General features: G+C 42.2%; 1 protein-coding gene and 1 non-coding gene across 7 annotated transcripts in view; one reads left to right on the plus strand and one right to left on the minus strand.

Annotated features, from left to right (window-relative positions):
* Dgkh (diacylglycerol kinase eta) overlaps nucleotides 1-21,943 on the minus strand; it is a 170,176-nt gene that overhangs the window by 16,304 nt on the left and 131,929 nt on the right. For all 6 annotated transcript variants that reach the window (XM_029469092.2, XM_029469093.2, XM_029469095.2 and 3 more), the window contains 10 exons: nucleotides 20,062-20,335; nucleotides 18,851-18,958; nucleotides 14,807-14,938; nucleotides 12,427-12,544; nucleotides 11,203-11,313; nucleotides 10,973-11,069; nucleotides 5,070-5,177; nucleotides 2,706-2,819; nucleotides 2,314-2,448; nucleotides 809-972 (listed from right to left, as the gene is read on the minus strand). In XM_029469092.2, the coding sequence (XP_029324952.1) occupies nucleotides 809-972; nucleotides 2,314-2,448; nucleotides 2,706-2,819; nucleotides 5,070-5,177; nucleotides 10,973-11,069; nucleotides 11,203-11,313; nucleotides 12,427-12,544; nucleotides 14,807-14,938; nucleotides 18,851-18,958; nucleotides 20,062-20,335 (1,361 nt within the window). The remainder of the gene's footprint in view (nucleotides 1-808; nucleotides 973-2,313; nucleotides 2,449-2,705; nucleotides 2,820-5,069; nucleotides 5,178-10,972; nucleotides 11,070-11,202; nucleotides 11,314-12,426; nucleotides 12,545-14,806; nucleotides 14,939-18,850; nucleotides 18,959-20,061; nucleotides 20,336-21,943) is intronic.
* LOC115029335 (small nucleolar RNA SNORA40) lies at nucleotides 19,524-19,645 on the plus strand. Its single transcript, XR_003834896.1, has one exon. It is a non-coding gene; the product is annotated as a small nucleolar RNA SNORA40 (small nucleolar RNA).

Here is a 21,943-nt window from a genome sequence, read left to right on the forward strand (position 1 = left end):
TCCACAGCCTATGATGATACTTTCTCAAGTCCTCAGATGGAGGCTTGCAGAGACCGAATCTATGTGCCGAGTGGCAGGCTGAGAATCCAGTCCCACATGCGAGCTGACAGGTAAGGAGAAGTCAAAGATCTTGTCCCAGCCTCCCTTCCATTCTGAAATTTAGTTCTATCGTAGTGCGTTTTATATCCTGTTGGTTTTCTGTTCTGTTTTCTGAGGCAGGACACCTCTCTGTGTCACCTTGGCTGCCCTAGAACTCGCTCTGTAGGCCAGGTTGGCCTCTGCCTCCCAAGTGCTGAGATAAAGGCACGTGTCACCAACACCTGGCCGACTTTTATACATTCTTTTACATTCATCAAACTCATTTTTCAAAGATCTCTCTCCCCTTTCTGTCTAGAAGGACAAGTATGTGTTGTCTCTAAATCTTTGGAGTACATTGCCAGAAACTACTCTACAACTGTTTGTTCTGTCTCATGACGTGTGGGAACATGGCTCATGTTCAGACTTCTTCCAACATCTCACACACAGTGAGCAGTTCCAGGGCAACAAGTGGTAGTGCAGATATACTTATGAGAGTGTGTGTCAGGACATTCATCATTGTTTTCCAAGCTGCATAACATGTAGACTATAGACAACATGTGTGGAAGATCCAAGAGAGGGGGCAAGATATAGCCTAGGCCTGCAGGAGACAGCTAATGAAATAAGCCAACACATCCCTTATTACTACCCTAGGCATCAAAACAACGTAAGACAACACAACTGGCCAAGACCAGAGTTCTCCCAGCCAAATTCTCCAGCAGAAGCCCTTTACCTAGTGATGAGTTCCTCCGCAGCCTGGGAGCAGAGCCGCATCTGTGACACTTCCTCTGTTGCCAGGTCAGGGGCGGGATGGATGTACAGGTTGGTTCGAAGAACTGGCTTCCCAGAGTCACACTTCTGCTTGTCTTCCCAAGACTTCAGGGTGCTTTCAAAGGCCTATTTAAAACCAAGATGGCAAGGAACTGGAGACTAACATAACTAAACACACACACACACACAAGCACGTGCGCGCACCTGCACGCGCACGAGTCTGGAACTCCGAGTGCTTTGCTCTATTCTAAGAACTCACTAAACTGGTGAAAGGGGTTTTTCAAGTCTTTCACTGCATGATATTAAAGAGAGAAAAATGACCAATAAAGATGATTACACCACTGATGTTCATAAATAGTGCTTATGCTTCAGTCTTTATTTATCCAATGAGTGATTGATCATAATTTTATTTCACTTCACTCTTTTACTAATGGTATGAATACTGTCAGCCTTATTAGTTAAGGGCTGACCTTAACTAAAAATATTTGTAGAAGACTAAACTATGGAGGTGGTTAGAAAGAACAATGGTTGCCAGGGATAAGATGAGAAAGGGAGAAAGAAGACAGAACACAGGTCAACAGCAGAGAGAACAATGCCCTCTGGGAGTGTGAAGCTGAGCCTGTGTGGGGGAGGGGCCGTGGGGGTGAATGGGAGTGCACGTGTGGGAATGTGTGAGAATGTATTAGTGTGTGTGCATATGTGAGTGTGCCCACGTGTATTTTTCTATATGTATGTATGTATGTATGTATGTATGCATGTGTGTATGTTTGAGACAGTTTCACTGTATAGCCTTGGCTAGCCTGGAACTCAATATGTAGACCGGGGTGGCTAGAACTAACAGAGGTTGACCTGTCTCTGCCTCCCAAGTGTTGGAGTTAAAGGTGGATGCCACCACGCCTGGCAGTTAACAATATATTAATAGATCACCAGTTGTAAAAGCTGTTCCACACTACATGTGTGTACAGCATATGAGCGATGGGAATTTCTGTGTGGTGGGGGGTGGTGGAAGGAAAGGAATATACAGGAACAGTTCTATGTACTTGCTGCTCAACTGCCCAGCAAACCTCAAAGTTGCAAAACAAAACAAAACAAAACAAGAGTACTCAACTTAAAACCAAGTAACTGTTCATACTTAAAACTCCAGTGAGCTACATGCTTCAAACATGATACATAGTGCATTTAAGAGATAATTTACGTTGCTTTCAATGTTTTCTATTTTTCTTAATTTCCAACTTTTGAAATGATTTGATAAAATTCTGGAGGACAGAGAGATGGCTCATTGGTTGTAATACATTTGCAGAGGATGACAGCACACACCTTAGGGGGCTCACAACCACTTGGACCTCGAGCTCCAGGGGATCCAGTGTTCATCTTCTGGCTTGTGTCACCACCTCACTTACTTACATGTACGTCCCACACCTCCCCCAACACTCACACAGTTAAACCAATAAAATGAAAGTTACATACTCTGTCTCTGGTTAGCATCTGAGCTCTGTTTTTGTGCACAATCTTGATGATCCCTGGAGGCTGGACCCATGCTTCACCATCCACCTGCACTGGGACTCCCTCATCGCCAAATATAGTGATTTTTACCGTACGGCACTGAAATGAAGCCAACACATTACTTGAGACCACAGATCAACCTGAGAATCGATGCGGCCTGCATTATCTGGGTTTGGGTTGACTCCACTCTGTGGAACAGAACGTCACGCTTTACGACACAGTGAGACATGACAGAAAGCCATGACTTTTACATCTATATGTGTTTAAAGAAGCCCAGCAGTGTAGGCAATCGGGAAGAGCTTCCTTCTCTGATCCTTACCCGTGAAATAAGGCGAGCTTTGACCTGAGACACCGACCTGTGCTATCCGGTGATGCTGCAATTTAATGACCCTTGATACTGCCATCTGCACACTGTCAAACACTGCGACAACTTCTAGGATCTTGTCATCAAAGGATGGCGCAGCAAATATCTACAAGGGAAAACTGTATTATACACATTTCCACCAACTGTTTAGGTAGAGTGAAATACTAGGCCCATAAAGCCTGCCATAAAAACATAAAAAGCAAAATGGGAAACATCGGTAAGCAATAATAGCCCAAGGAAATATTCAAGGGCTACTCAAAATAAGCATAATTTCAAAACAGGTCTCAACATCCACATGAATATGATATTCAAACACCTCATACAGCACTCTAGACCAACATGTTTCTAAATGATTCACCTTGATATGAACTGTTAAATAGTTCACATAAAATTGGTAGATATTTTGGTAAGATGATGTTTTCAGGAATCTACAAAGGCCCAAAAGTTGGTGGTAAAAAACATGCAAATTGTGACCCTATGCACTTGGCATGTTTTACAGACCCTTTTTTTAAAGTATTCAAAGCAACACATATTTGTGTTATTACCTTTTTAAATGATTTGTTTTTGTTTTTAATGATACACATGTGAATGTATCTGCATGTAAATATGTGCAGGTGAGAGCAGGTGCCTGAAGAGACCAAAAGACTATATCAGCTTCTATCATCCTGATACAGACTAAAGGTCACTTGGGAAGAGGGAACCCCCATTGAAGAATTGCCTCCATCAAACTGGCTTGTAGTCATGTGACTCGGGTATTTTCTTGATTACTGGTTGATGTGTGAGGGGCTTGCCCATTGTGGGCAGTACCACCCCTAAGGAGGTAGTCCTAGATTGTGTGAGGAAAGCAGATTGAGTAAGCCACGGGGAGACAAGTCAGTTATCGGCACATTCCATGTGGCCTCTGCTTCAGTTCCTGCCTTGATTTCCCTCCAAGGTCTACTGAGATCAGGACATGGGGGCTGAACACACCCTTTTCTCCCCACGTTGCTGATGGTGTGGAGTTTATCACAGTAATAGAAAGAAAACTAGGACAGACAGCCTGAGCTGCAGGTAGTGCAAGCTGCTGCTGGGTGCTGGGAACTGAACCTGGGTTCTCTGTAAGAGCAGGAAGTGCCCGCAACTGCTGAGCCATCTCTCCAACCCTTGCCTCATAATTTAATATAACAACCTCTCAGGGCATTCTTGAGTATGGAAACAGAAATCTCAGGGGTCAAAAATTCCTCAGACATATATACGATGCTTTTATGTTAAGTGCACGTTCACACAACTGATGCCAAGGATTTAAATTTAGTCATGGCCATGTAGTGGTTGCTACTTCTCACTCACTGTATGTAACAAATAATTATGACTGGAAAAATGCTCACTCTAAAGGAATAGCCTCATTAAAAGTTGTCCTGGAAATATGAGGCCACAGCTTGATATAACTTCTTCTAAACTCTGTTACCAAACCGCCTGGATCCAAGTTGCTTCACTGTGGAAACTCTGTCTCTTTCTTTTCAAGGGTAAAATCAAAAAGGTAAGGTTTGGGGCTGAAGATGTAGGTCAGCGTTTTTGCAAGGTTCTACTACTAGTCTGTGCAGAAACCTTAGTTCTTATTCCTAGCTCACATACCAGATGGGGGCGGGGGTGGGGGAGGGGAGGAGAAGAATGAAGAAGAAAAGGAGGAGGAGAAGGAGGAGGGTAAAGAGGAGGCGGAGGAAAGGAAATCAGGTCACATGGATGTCAAACAATGAACATAAAGCCCTCTGAATGAGCGCCTAGTGGATGTCCAGGGACGTCAACCTTATCCTACTCTACTCATTTCACAACTTCAGAATATGTGACTGGTGGTGTGCTGGCAAAGGGTGGGCTATACTTCCGTAGAACTGGGTATCTTCCACATCACAAGCACTATACCTTACATGCTCGTTTAAGCCTCAAACTGAAACCAGGGTAGGATTCTTCAGGAGCCTGACATGGACACCGCTTTTTACCAAACACCCACTTCAGTAACTGCACTCTCCTTCTCCTTCCTTTTAGAGCAACGGTGGTGTACCGCACACATGCGGCTGTGGCTTTTCTTTCCTAACATGGGGAATGTACTAAGCGAACAGAAATACTGGAACTAACGTCCCTGCCAGGAGTGGTGGTACACACCTTTCATGGCAGAACTCTGGGAAACTTAGACTGTAGCCATGAGAGGAAACGTTGAAATAAGATGTTAGGATTCTACCTCACACCTTCCAAATACTGTAACACATTTATCATGTAAGTACTGACCTGCAATTAGTATCGTGAGGCACACTTTTAAAGCTAGGCATTCTGGGAATGTAATTACCACTGAGGACACACACACCAACCCCACTATGCTACTTACATCATCCTCTTTGGTTCCACCCCAGAAGTTGGTGCCTCCTGCGTAGCTAGGGATGTTCAACACCGCTATGCCTTGTAGACTGGGAAGAGGTATATACTGCCCATCACACTGCAAGGCAAAAAGCTTGGAGGTTAGAATGTCTATAGTCCCAGCACTTTGACATGGACGCAGGAAGAGCAGAGATTCATGAACATCCTCAACTACTTAGCAAGTTCAAGGGCAGCCTGGGCTACATGAGACTCTTAAAGGTCAAAAAGGGCAACGCTGTTACTTCAGAGCTATGGTGACAGGAAGGTGACCATGGTGCTTGCTTTCTTGTACACACACTCTCACATTACAAAGGGTGAGACGGGCCGGTGTGGTGGCGCACGCCTTTAATCCCAGCACAGCAGAGGCAGGCGGATTTCTGAGTTCGAGGCCAGCCTGGTCTACAACAAAGGCCTTCATCCTTTCTCTTAATAAAAAAAATTTAAATAACTAAAGAAATTATTATAAAAATTGAATTAAAAGTATACTTCCCTTCATCTTTCCTCCTAGATCATGCAGTCCTTTTCTTGAATCTCCCTCAGACCACCTATAAACTTCTAGCCCAGTGGTCCCCAACCTTCCTAATGCTGTGACCCTTTAATACAGTTCCTCTTGCTGTGGTGACCCCCCAACCATAAACGTATTGCTACTTCATAACTGTGATTTTGCTACTGTCATAAATCATAATTATCTGTCTTGTCCAATGGTCTTAGGTGACCCCAGTAAAAAGGTCATTCAATCCCCAAGGGGGTCGCAACGCACAGGTTGAGGACTACAGTTCTAGTCTCTGTGCTTGTTTTAGGCATTCTGTCTAAAGTGGGCCCTGTATGGGCAGGCTTCCATTTCACTCATCTCACTCAAAAATTTCCCATAACTGAGTCCTTGCCTGGGTTTGGTAACCAGCAACCATCTAAACTGAAAGCTGAGCAGGGGCTGAGATGGTTAGAGGGGAAAAGGGGCTTGCCACCAACCCTGACAACTTGAGTATAACATGTGGAACCCAAATGTATATGAAAAGAACAAAATCTCCAAGTTGTCCTCTGACACCCACATGTGTACCTTGGTACACTTGCACATATGCAAGCACACACACACACACACACACACACACCATTTTTAATCAAAGCTGTACTGTTCATGTAGCTACATGCAAAGGCAAGGGAAGCTATGCATATTGGATAGCACGGTACACTCCCACCTTCTAATTCACCTAAATGAAAATTACCACTGACATGGGAAAGGGGCTCTGTGGCTGCTACAGTAATTACACATGGCATCAAGGAACACAGTGCCTAAAGACGCCAGAAGAGGGCGATGGAGTCCCTGGAACTGGAGAGACAGATGGTCATTAGCCCACCTGAGTGCCAGGAGTTGAATTTTAATTCTCTAAAAGCAGCCAGTGCTCTTAAAGGCTGAACCACCTCTTCAGCCCCTCTCCAGATTTTTTTTTTTTAAAGTAAACTTATACAAACTGTGTTGGCACACATCTGCAATCCATACTTGTGGGGCAGAGGCAGGAGGATTGCTGCAAGTTCCCAGATAGTTTGGGCTACAGAGTGAGATCTTGTCTTAAAAACACAAAACAAGGTAAAAATACTTCTTTTTTATTTACAAATGAATGACTTTTCCTTAGTGTAAGCAAAACTGGCATTTTTGTCACTCCTCAATTGTATTTTAATTTCACTTTATTTTGTTTTATTCTATTTATTTATTCTTAGATAAAACGTAGATGCTGAGGTGGACATGGCAGCTAAGGGGTAGGATGTCATGAGAGCATATATACAAATATGCATTTTCCAGTGATTTATTTTTGCTGACGTTCGCTCTCTACTTAAAACGCACAAGACTGTATGATCACTATTTCAGTTAGAAAGGAAAACTGCTCGACCCATGTAAGTCCTGCTTCTTATAGACAAGTCACTGTCAATGCAAGTATACTTTAATTCAGCGGAACCTCCAATTTACACCGCCCAGTGTCCTTCTACTGCAAAGGAATGTTGTGCTTTCCCCTGGAGTTCCGTCATGGGATCGGGATCATAAACCTCTCCTGCAGTTCCGATAGCTAGGCTTAGACGAGCTTCCCAAGGCCACACGGCAAACCCAGTGTGTATGGGCCCACACTTCTCAGTTCGCACTGTGACTTCTGTCTCACTCCGTGATTTCGCACCAAGCACTCTTCCATCCACTAGCACACAGAAGCCTAACTTGGCTGGCACCAATTCAAACGCCACGCAGGAAATCCATATCCTTCCATACCAGAGGGGAAATCTTATCTGGGTAAAATAATGAATGAAAGGTGAACCCAAACAGGCCTGGTGCAGACTCTGCTCCGCATTGAATTCCCCACCACACACAGCATCACCAAGGTGAAAAGCTGTCACCCAGCCCTCCACACTCACTCTTAAAAAGTGATCTCCTTTTCCTTACTGAAAAAAGGCAGGGAATTCCGAGACTTTCCACTTCACTTTTTAACATGTATCAGCATGTTTTCCTTTATTCTACTTTACTATTTTTAGCTTCTTTTTTCCATCACATAGCATCTACTTTATTTTTAGGTAAGGATGTGTAGCACAGGCTGACCAGGGTTCAGGATCCTGCTGCCACCACATCTCCAGTGCCATGACCACAGGTACGAGCGACCAGGCCAGACTCATCTAGCCTGTTTGTACCTGTACGTACACAGTCTCAGCTTTAGGTTTCAAAATCAGGGGTCAGTGTTTACATTCAAAGAATGGAAAGTTGCTGATTACAAAAAAAACCTACCGTTTGACATCCACTAACCAACCTATGGACTTAGCATTACTTTCTGTTACAAGTGTACGCAACGAGACAGACATCAACAGTTCTGCGACTGCAGGGTCTAGGTCTACAGACATACAGACTGCATCAAAGTCTAGGTATTTCAGATATCATTTCGTTTTTATTATCATTTGTCAGTCTGCTTTTCCGCCACGCCACTGGGGTGTCAGAACACTGATGATATACTGCTCAAGGGAGGAGAAATACAGAGGTGCCAGACTGCATGTCTGCCTTATCACGTCTATCCAGGTGCTGATTCTAGTGCCTGCCGTTCTCAATTATAAGACTTATCAGGATTTTTTAAAATCTGCTTCGACCTGGCCAGTTCATCTGTCTGATGGCATGGTTCCACTTGCCCCACAATAATTATTCATTTAAGTGTGCATGAGAGCATGCATGTATGCACACGTGGGCAGGCCAGAGGACAACTTGCTGTAGTCAGTTCTCCCCTCCTACCATGTGGGCCCCAGGGACTGAACTCTGGTCATCAGGCTCAGCAGCAGGCACCTTTACCCACGGAGTCACCTCACAGGGCTCTCATCTGTTTAGCCCCACTTTGAAACATCACATTTATTAGATACAGGTTCCATTTTTATTTGATTGGTAATAACGAAATACGTTAGTCTAACAAAAATACTTAACTGGCGTTTATACCATCCATTATTATATCTACACAGCTTATTTAATGTATTAAAAACTTTATTAAAGTGATCCATAGTATCAGCACACTGTCAAAGGATCCATACCATCAGGGTCTTTTAAAAACAAAGGAAAGAGTTCTAGGTAAGATGTCTTCTTTAAAATTTGGATCAGCAACAAAGACGGCTTCCAGTAACAGAGGCCATTCAGCCACCCAGGTTGACAAGCAGTCTTTCTGCTTTCACTTTTGTATCCAGTACTCTATAAACTACATGTGAGAGTAGACACTTCATTATACAGCAGCCTTTGGGTCAGGGCATCTACTATGGGCTAAGAGAGCATTCTGAACATGCGTGAGGTTGGCAAGCCTATAAACTGTTTAGGTTATACGATGGTTTGTATATGCGTGGCCCAGGGAGTGGCACTATTAGGAGGTGTGGCCTTGCTGGAGTAGGTGTGTCCCTGTAGGCATGGTCTTACGACCTTCATCCTAGCTACCTAGAAAATAGATTTCCCCTAGCAGCCTTCAGATGAAGATGTAGAACTCTCAGCTCTGCCTGCATCATGTCTGCCTGGATGCTGCCATGCTCCCACCTTGGTAATGGATTGAACCTCTGAACCTGTAAGCCAGCCCCAATTAAATGTTGTCCTTTATAAGACTTGCCTTGGTCATGGTGTCTGCTCACAGCAGTAAAACCCTTAGTAAGACAGATTACAAGCATTAAATGGTTTTAGAGTTGTTTTGTTTGCTTGCTTTGTTTATTAAAGAAAGGGTTGTTCAATATAGCCTTGGCTGGCCTGAAACTCCAGGCTGAATGTGGGCAGCTGCCCTGCTTCCAAACCAGAAGAGCTGGGATTACAAACATGTGCCACCACACCTGGCTCTAAATTTATTTTTTGAGTCTGTCCCCTCCAACCCCCAATTTATGATCAGATTCATCTGTAAGGAGCAGAGAAGTGCTGACTGAGTAAAATCCCGAGTGACTGTGTTGTCGACACAGACACAACCATGTCAAGAATCCTGTAGCCTCAGGTTTGGAGGCATGGCAAAGCCTTCTGCAGGGGACCAAGGGCTAGTGTAGGCAGCCTTTGCAGAAAATGTTCACCATAGCTTTCTGCCCCTGGATGCTTCCTGCCTGAAGCTGCACCCTTACAGAGACAGCTCCTACCAAGGTTAGCTAAGCCTGTCTCCTGTATGCCATAAATCCCACCTCCAGGCTTATCATTTTGTAATAATCCCACCTCCCCATGCAAGCCAATATGTTGCTGAATTCCTGAGGTGCTCGGCTCCTGCAGCTCAGAGCCTGACCCCCGATCCCAGCTTTCTGTCCATGTATCTCTCTGTCATTTCTTCATTCCCTCATGCCTCAATCAAGTCTGTTCCTGGAGCCATGCAGCAACAGGTCAGTCATTGTAATATGAGGGGCATCTTCCGTATCACATTATCATTTCCCTGGTACCCACTTCTGCCTTGAGACAGTGTCAGCTACTGTGTTACAAACTAAGGGAAACAGCAATAATTACAACTAACTGTTCTTAAGGAGTGTGACCACCTGGGGCCAGGGGTCAAAATGAAGGAACGCATACAATTCATACAAGGGCACCTACACTGACTTGTGGTGGGACTGTGGTGGACAGACTTGTAGCCTTTCACCTAGTCATCTGTAGTTTAATTTTACAAGCAATCATGAATCAAAGCAGCTGATCACCTAGTGATATTCCTAGGGTGCCAAGGAGCATTGGGCTTATCGTTAGGACATTTAGGTGACAGTTAGCCTACAACCCACTGTTACGATAATGCCAAGACAACAGTACTCAATTTAGTTAGATTACCAGAGTATTTAAGACTTGAGAGTTATAAATTCCTCTGTGTTAGTGATATGCTTTAAATAAAAATACCTGATCACAAAAGGAAGATAGAAAAGATATGCCCTGGACAAAAGATAAAAGAAAATAAATTTACTGTAATTGATATACTTCAAAGACTCCCAATCATCTTTTTCCTGCTATTGCAAGAGATTAAGTAACTTTTGTTATCCTGAAGTTTCTACTTAAATTAGGAAAAAATTGTCAAAATCTTATTTTTTAACTGACTTGTTAGAAATAATTGGATCAAAATAAATATATATTTAAATTAAAATGTATGAGCTGCAAACACTATTTTCAAGGATGTTATTAAAACATTGGGCATTGCAGAAACTGGAACATTTGAGTGTAAAAAATCCATTATTAAAGACACTGTCCTACTAAAGTATTTGCATGGCCCCAGCTCCAGAAACAGACAGGAATGGCCAGGTTACATCTGCTGTTTCTAGGCAGGGTTGACACTACCTTTACAATATATTTAATCACTAATTAAGGGGAAATTAGGTCAACTTAGCTCCACAAATTATCTATGGAGGAAAAACTCAAATGTCTTTGCTTCAAGATTAACTCACCTCAAGTTGAACTCTTTGCTCCAGATTCTTGTATGATCTCTGTAATAACTCCCGGGTCCCAAGGACTCCATACCACATCAAGTTTTTAGTTCGACTTCTGAAAAAAATAAATATTGTTGTGCAATGTCAGGAAATGTTATGTATTTACTTCTTAAATCAAAAGAGATAATAAATGAGATTAAAGTAAAATTGCCTTCATATAACAACATTATGGGTATTATTGAAATTACCTGCATTTTTCAGGATGCTCCTCTCTCTTATTATTAAATTCTAATGAAATTTTTGCATCTAATCCAATCCCAAAGTAGTTGTTCATGACACATTTTTCAGAGTATCCATCTCTATGATAATAAGGAAAAGCACACAAAAGTCAATTTCAGAGTCATTACAGTACAGTTTATTTACACGATTAGACTTACTACCCTTAGGTAGCCATTCTTCCTGGGAGAAGCCATACCCAGCAGACATCCTCTGGGCACAGTGCAATAATTTTTGGTCTGAGGCAAAAGTAGAGCAAAGACAGTCATTGTTTTATGTTTTCTACTAAATTTGGCAGCCTTACGCCTTCTCTTCTATGCCAGGGTCTGACTACACAGACAGATGCCGCTATCTACATGAGGGCTTTCCAGTCAGGTGCAGTGTCCTCTCTCTTTCATGAGAGACACTCTTCCATTTCAACCCTTCATAGTGGACAAACTGTAAGAAAGCAACTTCTGAATTCAGTGCATTGCTATAAATATTGTTCACACTCATTTTCTTTTTATTTTCACTATCACTTTTTTATGGAGTGGATGGGTTCTGCACAGATGCCATGTGTGCCAGGCATATGTATGAACATCAGAAGATAATCTGCAAGAGGCGATTCTCTCCTTATACCAGAGGTAAAGGTGTGTGCCACCAAACTTGATGACCAGAGTTCAATTCCCAGGACACACATGGTTGACAGAAAGAACTGACTCCTGTAAGTCGTCCTCTGACCATACCAGACATACATGTCATGGTATGTACGTGTGTGTGTGTGTGTGTGCAAATTTTAAAATGAAAACAATAGTAAATATATCTCTATTTGGGGAGTCTAAAAAAGAGATGCAGTCAGTGTGGGTTAGAAGCTAGAAATAAGGAAACCGTGCAGTGGGGTGAGGAAAGATGGCAGGGTTAGCAGACTGAAGAGAGAAAGGCTGGGGATGGCATGAATACAGATACAAACCAGCACTAAGGTCACCCCTCAGGGAGAGGCACAGATCTCTGCACCAGGGAGTGGCTGCTGAGCAGGTGAGAAAGGGACCCGTCTCAGGGACAGACCATGATCCATTTCTGAGCATCCACACCACCCTTTTTTTGCAGATAGACTCATACCCTTTGGTACACATGCAAAGTTTTAGGATTTGAACAAAACAGAAACACAAACCAACAAACAAAAACAGAAGTCAAATAGCTACAAAAGTGTTCCTTACAGTGAGTCTAGATCTGGGTCAATAAACGGTGTTGCACCGAAAGGATCGATGTTCGCCAGCAACATTTTGTTGATGATAGAACTCCCAGCAATGGAAGCAGCAAGTCCTGCTCTCAAACCTGCCAGAAACATTAGCAACACATGTTAAGAGGAAGCAGACTCAGGCCTGGTCCACTCAACCTGCCCTTCTCAAACAGCTTGCTCCCAGTGCCTGGTTTTCAGTGACCACTCAGTAGCCAAAGCTCAGAGGATGATGCTTGGGAACGTGAAGTGTTTTAATATTTCCAAATGTCTGCATGTTGTAATAAAGAGAAAAACATGAAAAGGAATATCTATGATATTTTCTCACTTACCATTCAGCAGTTCTACAATTTGTAGCTTCCAGCATTTCACTTTCTGGGTTAAATTCATCCCTGAGTATTTTGTTATTGGTGATGCAATTTCAAGTGGAACTTTTTTTCTTAATTGCATGGACAGAATGCTCAGTTGCGGTGTATAGAAATATAATGATAAATATGCAGTTTTTACATACTGATCTACTCTGTAACCTTAGTGTACTCACTTATGACCTTTGGTGGCTTAGCTCGCTTATGTGCACATATGAGCACATGTGCACACATGTATGCAGTTTTTGAGGTTTTCATTTTTTACTAAGCTTATTTATTTATTCACTTTATAACCCATTATCACCCTTCCTCTCCTCCCAGTACCTGCTCATGTAAGTCCTCCCCCACTCCCCTTAGAAGGGGAGGCCCCACTCTGAGTGCTAAACACAAGAGAAATCTGCGAGGACACACAGTTATCCTTCCCTTCGTTCCTGGCTTATTAAGACATTTATTGTGTAGCCCTGGCTGTCCTGGAGCTTGCTATGTAGATCAGGCTGGCCTCAAACTCAACAGAGATCTGCCTGCCTCTGTCTCCTGGGTGCTGGGATTAAATGCATGCACTACCCCTCCTGGGTTTTTATGTCTTTTTCTTCTTGAATGTGATTTGTAGTTTATATGTCTTTGTGCATTTGCCTGTTTCCTCTGAGTTGTGATTGGTCATTACACAGCTCATTTCCATCCGTTTACATTTCTGTAAGCTCCACCATGGTGCCTCAAGACTTCCCCCATGCCTGACTTCAGTGATTTGAATCTTCTCTCTCTCTTGTTCACTTTCTCTATTGCTCTCTTAATTCTCAAATTTATTTGTGCTCTCACATGTATTCCTTGCTTCCCTGTCAGCTCCCATTAGTTAGCTCCTGTCTACCACGGGGGGCGCCGGGTGGTCGACATGAGGTGAATGGAACTTTTCACAGGCAGCCTTTACAGCTAGCCCTCCCTCCACTCCACGCCAGGCAGGGTTCAGCTGCATCAGCCAAGTTGTAGGATGGTGCGTTTATGTTCTCATAGCAAAGTATTTTCTCTACTTTTTAATTTTTTTTTAATTTTTTTCTCTGCTTCGTTTTTAGTCATTCCATTATTTTCTCTAATTTTACTTCCACGTTTATGAGCTGTGTACACCTCATCCCTCGCAGTCCATTGTGCTGAGCACTGAACAGTGAGCTGGAGATCCGCTCGGTCTCACTGAGAATGTTTTGTGACCTAACTGGCTTATGCTCTATCCTAGGGAGTGTCCCACATACTCCTGAGAAGAATGCACATTCGTCTGTGCCTGGGTGTCCTTTGGATGCTGACTGGATCCTACTGCCATCTCATGTGACTTCTGGGTACACCATTTCCCTGACCATCTGCCTGGCTGATCTGTCACTATTCAAAGAGAAGAACAAACTCTCCAACCAGTATCTGAATGAAAGCCCATAGTTAAAGAGAAATCCACCAGAAGGGTCTAAATGGATTCCAGCATGTTCTGAATGATGATGAAAGGAATTTTAAAACCTCTGTAGATTTAGGAAGCTCTGAGACGTGTATGTTTCCTCCAGCTCCCACCTAAACTCTTTGGTGTCTACTTGTATCAGTCTAATCCAAGGCAAACTCATTTCATCCAGGCTGAAACAAACACTAGCTAAAACAGCCTACAGAGAAAGTAGTGGCTTAAAACCACAAGGAGATATCTGTGGGGATCCTTGGAGATCACAGGATAGAAGGTCAGCTCCAATTCAGGTACACACTCCTGGGCTCTGACCTAGAACCAACAAACTAACATTTCTTAGGACAAGGCTTAAAATTAAATGTGAGTTCGAATACGTCCTACACAATTAGACATGGAATAATCTAAAGACCTGGATTTCTACAACTAAGTTTGTCAAAAAAAAATGTTCTCTTAAAGGAACATTTATCACTAAGGACACCTTTCTATAGTTCATGAATAAGATAAGCTGAAGTTACTCATTTTCACAGGTGTCTTAAAGCAAGGACCACGTCACACAACTACACTACCTGGGCAGATGATTCTAGTGTTGAGCACAGGGAGGTTTTCTTTGGTGGTGGCCATAGCTGGACCAGCGACAGAGTCAGTTTGGGGATGTCCACGACTTGCCTGGGCATCAGGAGACTGAGATGTGGTTTTGGCTGTTGACAAAAATCCAGATTAAAAATGACAAATGAAACCAGTATAAAATTAAACAACCCCCTCTAAACTCGAGATACACAGCAATAAGCAATGCCTCCTTAAATCAGTGAGTGGAACTGAAGTTGTTAATTCTATTTACCTCAAAAGTCAGTTTACTTTCCTTTTCTTGAGACATGTGGAGGATATCTTCCAAGGGAGATATACTGATCTCTGGTTTTGAATAGATGCTACCAAAGGACAGATATCTACTGTCATTAAGTCAGTAATATGCTTAATTTGAAGGTGATCAACCCACACTCGATAAGTAGAAAGTTTAAAGCCTGGTAACTGTTATGCTGCAAACTACCCACATTACCCATTAGTCATGAATACTGGGTAAACCATCATATTTAAGTGATGTGACTCCCAGCAGAACACATGAACACACGTGAGGCAGAAGTTAACATAGTCTTCAATTGATGGGACACCTGGCTGGACTCAGCTCTGGGCATCAATCAACCCTCATTGGAAAAGCTTCTCCTTGCAGTAGGTGGTAATTAACGAAGACCCACAACTAGACAATGAATGGGGAGGGAGCCCTAAAAGAGATGTCTTTATCAAACTCCTCCTCAGAAAGCTCAGGGGACCATGCAGGAGAGGAGGTAGAAACATTCTAAGAGCCAGAGGTGGTGGACAAGCTCCAAACCCTGTATTCCAGATACAACAGGGCAGATACACACATGAACTCACCAAGGAGACATCATGTACAAGACTTGCATGAGTTCAGATCAGACAAAATGCCAGGATGAAGAAGGAAATGGAGATACAAAATCCTGCCTCTAACCAAGAAGCTATTTACAACTGATACCTTCTGGGACAGAGAAAATCAGTTTTCTCCAATGGAGTGTCTCTGGGTATATCAACTACACTCCAAGGCAGGCTCTAAGCCAACATAAAACAGAACTCAACGTGCTTTTGTGTATAGTATTTAGCTTGTTTTATGTGTTTGTTTGTTTGTTTGTTTGTTTTGGTTGGGGGAGAAGGAGGGAGGGATATTTTTATTGTGGAGAGGAACGGAGAGAGACCATGAAGTTGGGTTAGTAGGGAGTAAGAGAGGAACTGAGAAATTGGAGGAGGGAAAAGAATATGGTCAAAATATATTAATTGTAAAAATATTTTTAAAAATTAAAATCGAGGATGTCATTTAATCTTTAAATAAAACCCACATGCCTTCCTTGCCATCACTTATTTGAATGGTGATGAGCTCCAAATGGTTTTGATACGTTTTTGTAAAAGCTCCATATAGTTAAAATATTCAAGAAAATATCGAAAAGATTTAATTGTATCTAACAAGAGGCAAGATAATGGAGAAAAAAAACAGCACCTTGAACTCATCTAGAGGCCAGTGATAGGTATTAAAAAGACAGTAGTCATTAAATTCAATTTAAAAGTCCTCTGAAACTTAATTATCCTCCCTCTCCCTTAGACTAATTACAAACTTAACTACATTACTCTTGCATGTATTTTCTCTGATCAAAAACAGTCCAGATGCACAAAAGGAACAGAAGAGCCACTCCTGTGTGTGACAGATGGGACTCCTGGAGCTAATTTCTAACACGAAGCAACTTTTGATGTTTACCTCTGATGTGAAGCAGAAAGTGCAGTACTGACAAAGATCAATACTCCACTGCAGGGAATCAAATTAGTGTCTTCCTAAATAAACACATTAATATACTGCATTTCTCACACCTTAGACATCAATGGTATAATTTAATAATGACTCAATACAGATGATTCAATAAAGATAATAGAAGGAACACTTCGATTGCCAATCATTTTCAGTAAGTTGGATTATAGGCAAAATTGGCATCAAATGTGGCAAGATTAAAGGCTTTCCTAAGTCTAGGTTTATCTCTATATTTAGTGCCCTTTCCATTTCCTCTCTAAGTGAGAGAAGTGTTGAGTCTATGAGAGTATGGTAAGGTGGACTAATGGCTGACTGGAGGCCATGGACAAGAGTGCACACGTATGGAAGAGAACAGATGTATAGATACCATCGCTAACCCTACTATGGCCAGTAGTTTATATCCCAAGCCTGATTACCAACTTCACAGATCAAATACACTGGAGATGACACAAGAATTTAACAGGTGGAAATGTCTTTTTGTTTTTCTTTTTGTTTTTTGTTTTTGTTTTTTTTGTTTTTCCAGAGCTGAGGATCGAGCCCAGGGCCTTGCGCTTGCTATCAAGCGCTCTACCACTGAGCTAAATCCCCAACCTAACAGGTGGAAATGTGATTGTCCAAATTAAAAAAATAAAAATAAAAAAGAACAGTTACAAAGATGAGGGAAAGCTAGTGCAATTAAACGAGAAGAAACGCAGTAGCTTGGGCAACAACATCCAGATGTGCTGAATGAGTGGCGTGAGTATTTATGTCACTGCCTTACAGAAAACATCTGGAGTTTGTTCAAAACTTTTAAAGATTGACACTGGCCAAATGAATGCGGCCAGAAAAATGAACAACTCAAAATCACCAATTTGCAGCCTCTTGAAAGAAGTTAAGAGACACCAGATATGAAGGAGGCATCAGACGTAGCAAGGGATCTTTACAGCATCCTTTAAGGACTGCCATAGGGAAGAAGGGGGAGATAGATATGGCCCCAGAACACAGATTCAACTTGGAATTAGTAAAATGTCATCTGGGAAATTAACTCTTAAGCCAATTATAAAAACACCATACAAATGCCGGAAGTTCTTACTGCATACGTTATGACACCAAAAAAACCCACTAATATCCTCCATCGTGGGTTGAATTTTAAGGAAGAAAATGTAAATTTATGATAAAGAATAGTCTTCTAACAGTTACAGGCAGACACTAGAGCGAATGTATTCAAACTGAATGTCCTGAAGATTCAATGACCATCTGGAAAGTGAATATAATAATTTGCCTGTAGATATATATGTTGGCTATCTAAACTTCACTGAACTTAATTTTTATTTTTTCTTAAGAGTTTTTAGTACAATCAAACAAATTTTCTCAAAACAACAACAATAACAACAACAAAAATGATAGAGAGCAGCAGACACCACTCAGGGAACTTTTGTATAGTAAATTGGCCAATCTTCACTACAAACCAATTAAAATCGGATACTATCATCTTCATTTTTACTCAGGAAAACTACAGAAAAGCTTCAAAAATCAGTCCAAGTTTGGAAACAAAATGTTAATGAATTTTAAGAAACAGTTCCAATACATTATGCTGACTTTTCCTGAGCACATTATAATTATTTTCATGCTATATCATAACATTAATATTTTAACTTCTGCCTGTCTCATCCAACAGTAACTGGAAACTTTCACTTATATTATGTGAAATGCTAAAAGGACAAATTCATTTCCGATTGAAAGTCAATAGGCAGGGAGACAGTTACTAGTCTTCAAGCAACAATCATTTCTAGGCAGAAAGTCATTTGGTAGAGACAGAGTTGTACTTAGAAGGCTTTTGGTTTTAAAGCTTAGCTTTGCAACAAGCATTGGTCAATCGGCAGAATATAAAGCTCTGCTGAATCCATCAAAGGCCGAGCTTGATGCAGGAAAGGCCAGCAGCTTTCTCGCAGTTTCCCAAGGAATCTGAGAGCAACACCAGGCTAAAGTGGGGAAACCTGGCTATTTCTTCTAAAACGCTCAATCATCCCATAACACTTAGTTTATTGTTGGTCTCTAGATTATCTCTTTGATCTCACAAGAGATATAAGAATACCTGTCAACCTAACTCATATGTTGCCATTATTATTTTAGTGTTCATGAGTAACACAAACTGCCCAAAGGCTTTTAGAAAAATAGAAATTCAACAGTTCGTTTCAAACTTAAAATTAAACGCAAAGCCAGTTGTAACTGAGATTTCCAGGTGACGTCATCATTGATTTCTCACCTGACAGCGACTCTTTCGAGTCGTCCTCTTTAGCTTCATCTGTTTCTGTATCATAGTCACAAGACGGACTGACTGGCTCAGAGGGCTGCACTGCTGGCTCATCCATAACTTTAAGTAGTAGGAAGGGAAACAGACTTGTGTAAGTGGAAATAAAATGAATTCATATTAAGATATGCTATGGAAATAAAAACTAAACCAACTAGCAAAAGAAATTGTACATTTACAGAGCAACAGTATTTAGTGACCAAACTGGGAGTGATGTCTGTGGATACTGGAGTCTAAAAATTAAATAAATGTGTTACGGTTTCATATTTACTAGAATAAAACTATACATGAATTTAAATCAAAATACAAAGCCTGATGACAAGTTACACACCTGGAAGGGGATTCCCAACATTAGCCATATTTAAACCATTTTTCATCTGGCACTAAAATACTAAGAAGCCTGTACACCCATACAGAAGTTTAAATCTAGGGGCTGCAGACATGGCTCAGTGGCTCATGCACATGGTTGGTTCTCAGCATCTGCAATGGGCAGCTCACTCCATCCTGGAGGATCCAGTACCTCCCGGGGCGCCTGTTCTGACTGACGCACACCCTCCCACACACAAACACTCATGCATGCACAGAAGCAAAAATAAAAAGCAAATCTTTTCAAATCCAAAGATTTATATACTTTTAAAAATGTTAATGATATTAAGAAATCATCACTATTAGGTGCAAAATATAAATCCTCTTTTGCAACCAAGAGCTCATTGTTCAGTATGAGTTTTGATACATACAAGAAGGAATTTTTAAAAATCATCATTACTATTATTTTATTGTCAGCAGGTATAAGAAATAAAGAGATGCCAATAAAGAGATGGCAATAAAGTAAAAAGGTTGAGATTTTTAGACTTGTTCTATAACTATTTTTCTACTTAAGTTGGGATGGAAATATTACAACCTCATTTACTTCTGAAATCTTGGCGTACGCAGATTGCGTCATTACGACGCAGATCTTCACTACTGAACTTAGATACATCTAGGTACAAATTTCCTGTTAGTGAACTTATTGTCTTCTACCGTGCCATGAGCCTTGTCTGTAAGTGGGAAACAAATCCGAGCACTACGCACGCACGCACGCACGCACTCATGTGCGTGCCCGGCCCCGGCTATGCTTACAGCGGGGATGTTGCGGCCCCTTGGAAGCTAATTTTGCGAGTGTGTACCTTTTTCAGCTTCTTCAATGACTTGCCTCACCGCTTTCTTTAGACTGTTGGCCCGCAGCATTATCTCCCGGGGCTTCACGGCTTTCTGGGAGGAGGGTTTCCCAATGTCATTCACCAGCTGGTCCTTGCTTTCACCCAAGGACTCGTCACTGGTGGACTCCACGGTGTCCTCTTCGGGGATGGCAGGGCCGATTCCTGGGGGGACTCGACTGGCCTGAGAGTCCGCGTGCAGGGCTTGTAGCAGCTGCTCAAGCTTCTCGTTTAGGACTGAGCACTAAGAAAAGAAACAAAATATCAAGGGTGGTGACGAGCAAGCAAACAAGCATCCGCAAGGGTGATGGGGAAGAAATTAAAACGTATTAGGTTGGCAGATGTATTTTTATGCAAGATAAATCTTTAACCATTGGGAATAAAAACATCGACATTTAAGTAGCTATAGTCTTTTATTCTGTAGACTTTTGTTTTAAATACATTTTAAACTTACTGAAGACAGAAAATGATCACTAAGCGAGTTGGGTCTTAAGTACAGAACTGCTTGCTATTAGCTGACTGATACAGACCTATGGCATAAATGACTGAAAACACAGCTCTTGTGTCTACCTACTGACTCACACTTCAGAAGCACTAAATGCTATCTCAGGATTGAAAGTCTTCTTAGAACAATCTTTATGTACATGGGAGTTTTGCCTGGATGCATGCAAGTATACCATGTTGTGTGCCTGGTGGGCTAGAAGCCACAAGAGGGTCTCAGGTCACCCACAACCGGTGCTATGTGAGCCACCATGTGGGTGCTTGAAACCAAACCTGGGTCCTCTGTCAAAGCAGTAAGAGCTCATAATACCTGAGCCACCTCTCCAGCCACCACAGGTTCCAATGTTTACAACCTATGAGCCGCTTTTCTTCCTTAGAATGCAACCAATACTAAATTGATAGATACACAATATACAAAAACACCAGGACTTCCTGTAAAGTAATAACTTAGGCACCCGTTTAACATCAGGAGTTGCAGGCATGGCTGAGCTGCAGCTCTATATTGCAAAGAACTGAACAGTGCTCCCTCAGGACTACTGGGTCCAAGAAAGATCTCAAAGGGAAATGCACAGGAATGAGGAGGGGAGGAAGAGGGGAACAGAACGAGCTAGCACAGAGATCTTGTTTCTTTCTGCTTTTCTTGCTTTTCTCCAGGAAAGGAAACATTTGGGATCAAAACTGTTAATGCTACCGCCAATGGCTTCCATCGAGACATGATGAAAAGCCCAGCAAAGTCACAGATGAAGAACTTCTGAGACAGAGGCGTGGCTAAGTCCATGGCCTCCTGAAACTCTCCACAGAGAAGGAAACAAGTGAAACTCCTCAAGCATTGATTTCAGTGTCTTCAGCAAAGGTATGTAACAAGGCTGCTGGCTTTTAAGTGTTATTTCTGTATTCTGCGACTTGACCAGAGGTCTCCTCACTTCTAAGAGCACTTTGGTAGAGTCCTTAGTCTATGGAAAGAATCACAACATCTACAAATGGGGACTCCGAATGGTCAGCGCCGCAATGTGAACATCACATTAACACGCCTCCCCCACCCCCAAGTCTCAGGGAAGGAACATGGCAGAAGAAGGGGCAGAAAACACGTAAGGGCTGGAGGACAGGGAGGAGAGGTGAGGAATGGTGGCCTCCAGACACGGCAGGGCTGCTGCACACGTGGACTCGCAGCGGCTGCAATTAATATACAAGACCTGCATAAGATCAACAGCTAAATATTCCAGGACTGGGGAGGGGAGGGGTTCTGGGTTCCCACCCCTAGGCTAAAGGGTTATGGACAGCTGATGACTTCTGGGGGAGGGAGGACTGTGGGCATGGGCAGATTTCCCCATTCCCCAGTGGATAAAGATGT

The sequence above is a fragment of the Mus caroli genome, unplaced genomic scaffold (assembly GCF_978045245.1).
Source record: "Mus caroli unplaced genomic scaffold, Mus_caroli_1 scaffold_12, whole genome shotgun sequence".
Lineage (NCBI taxonomy): Eukaryota > Metazoa > Chordata > Mammalia > Rodentia > Muridae > Mus > Mus caroli.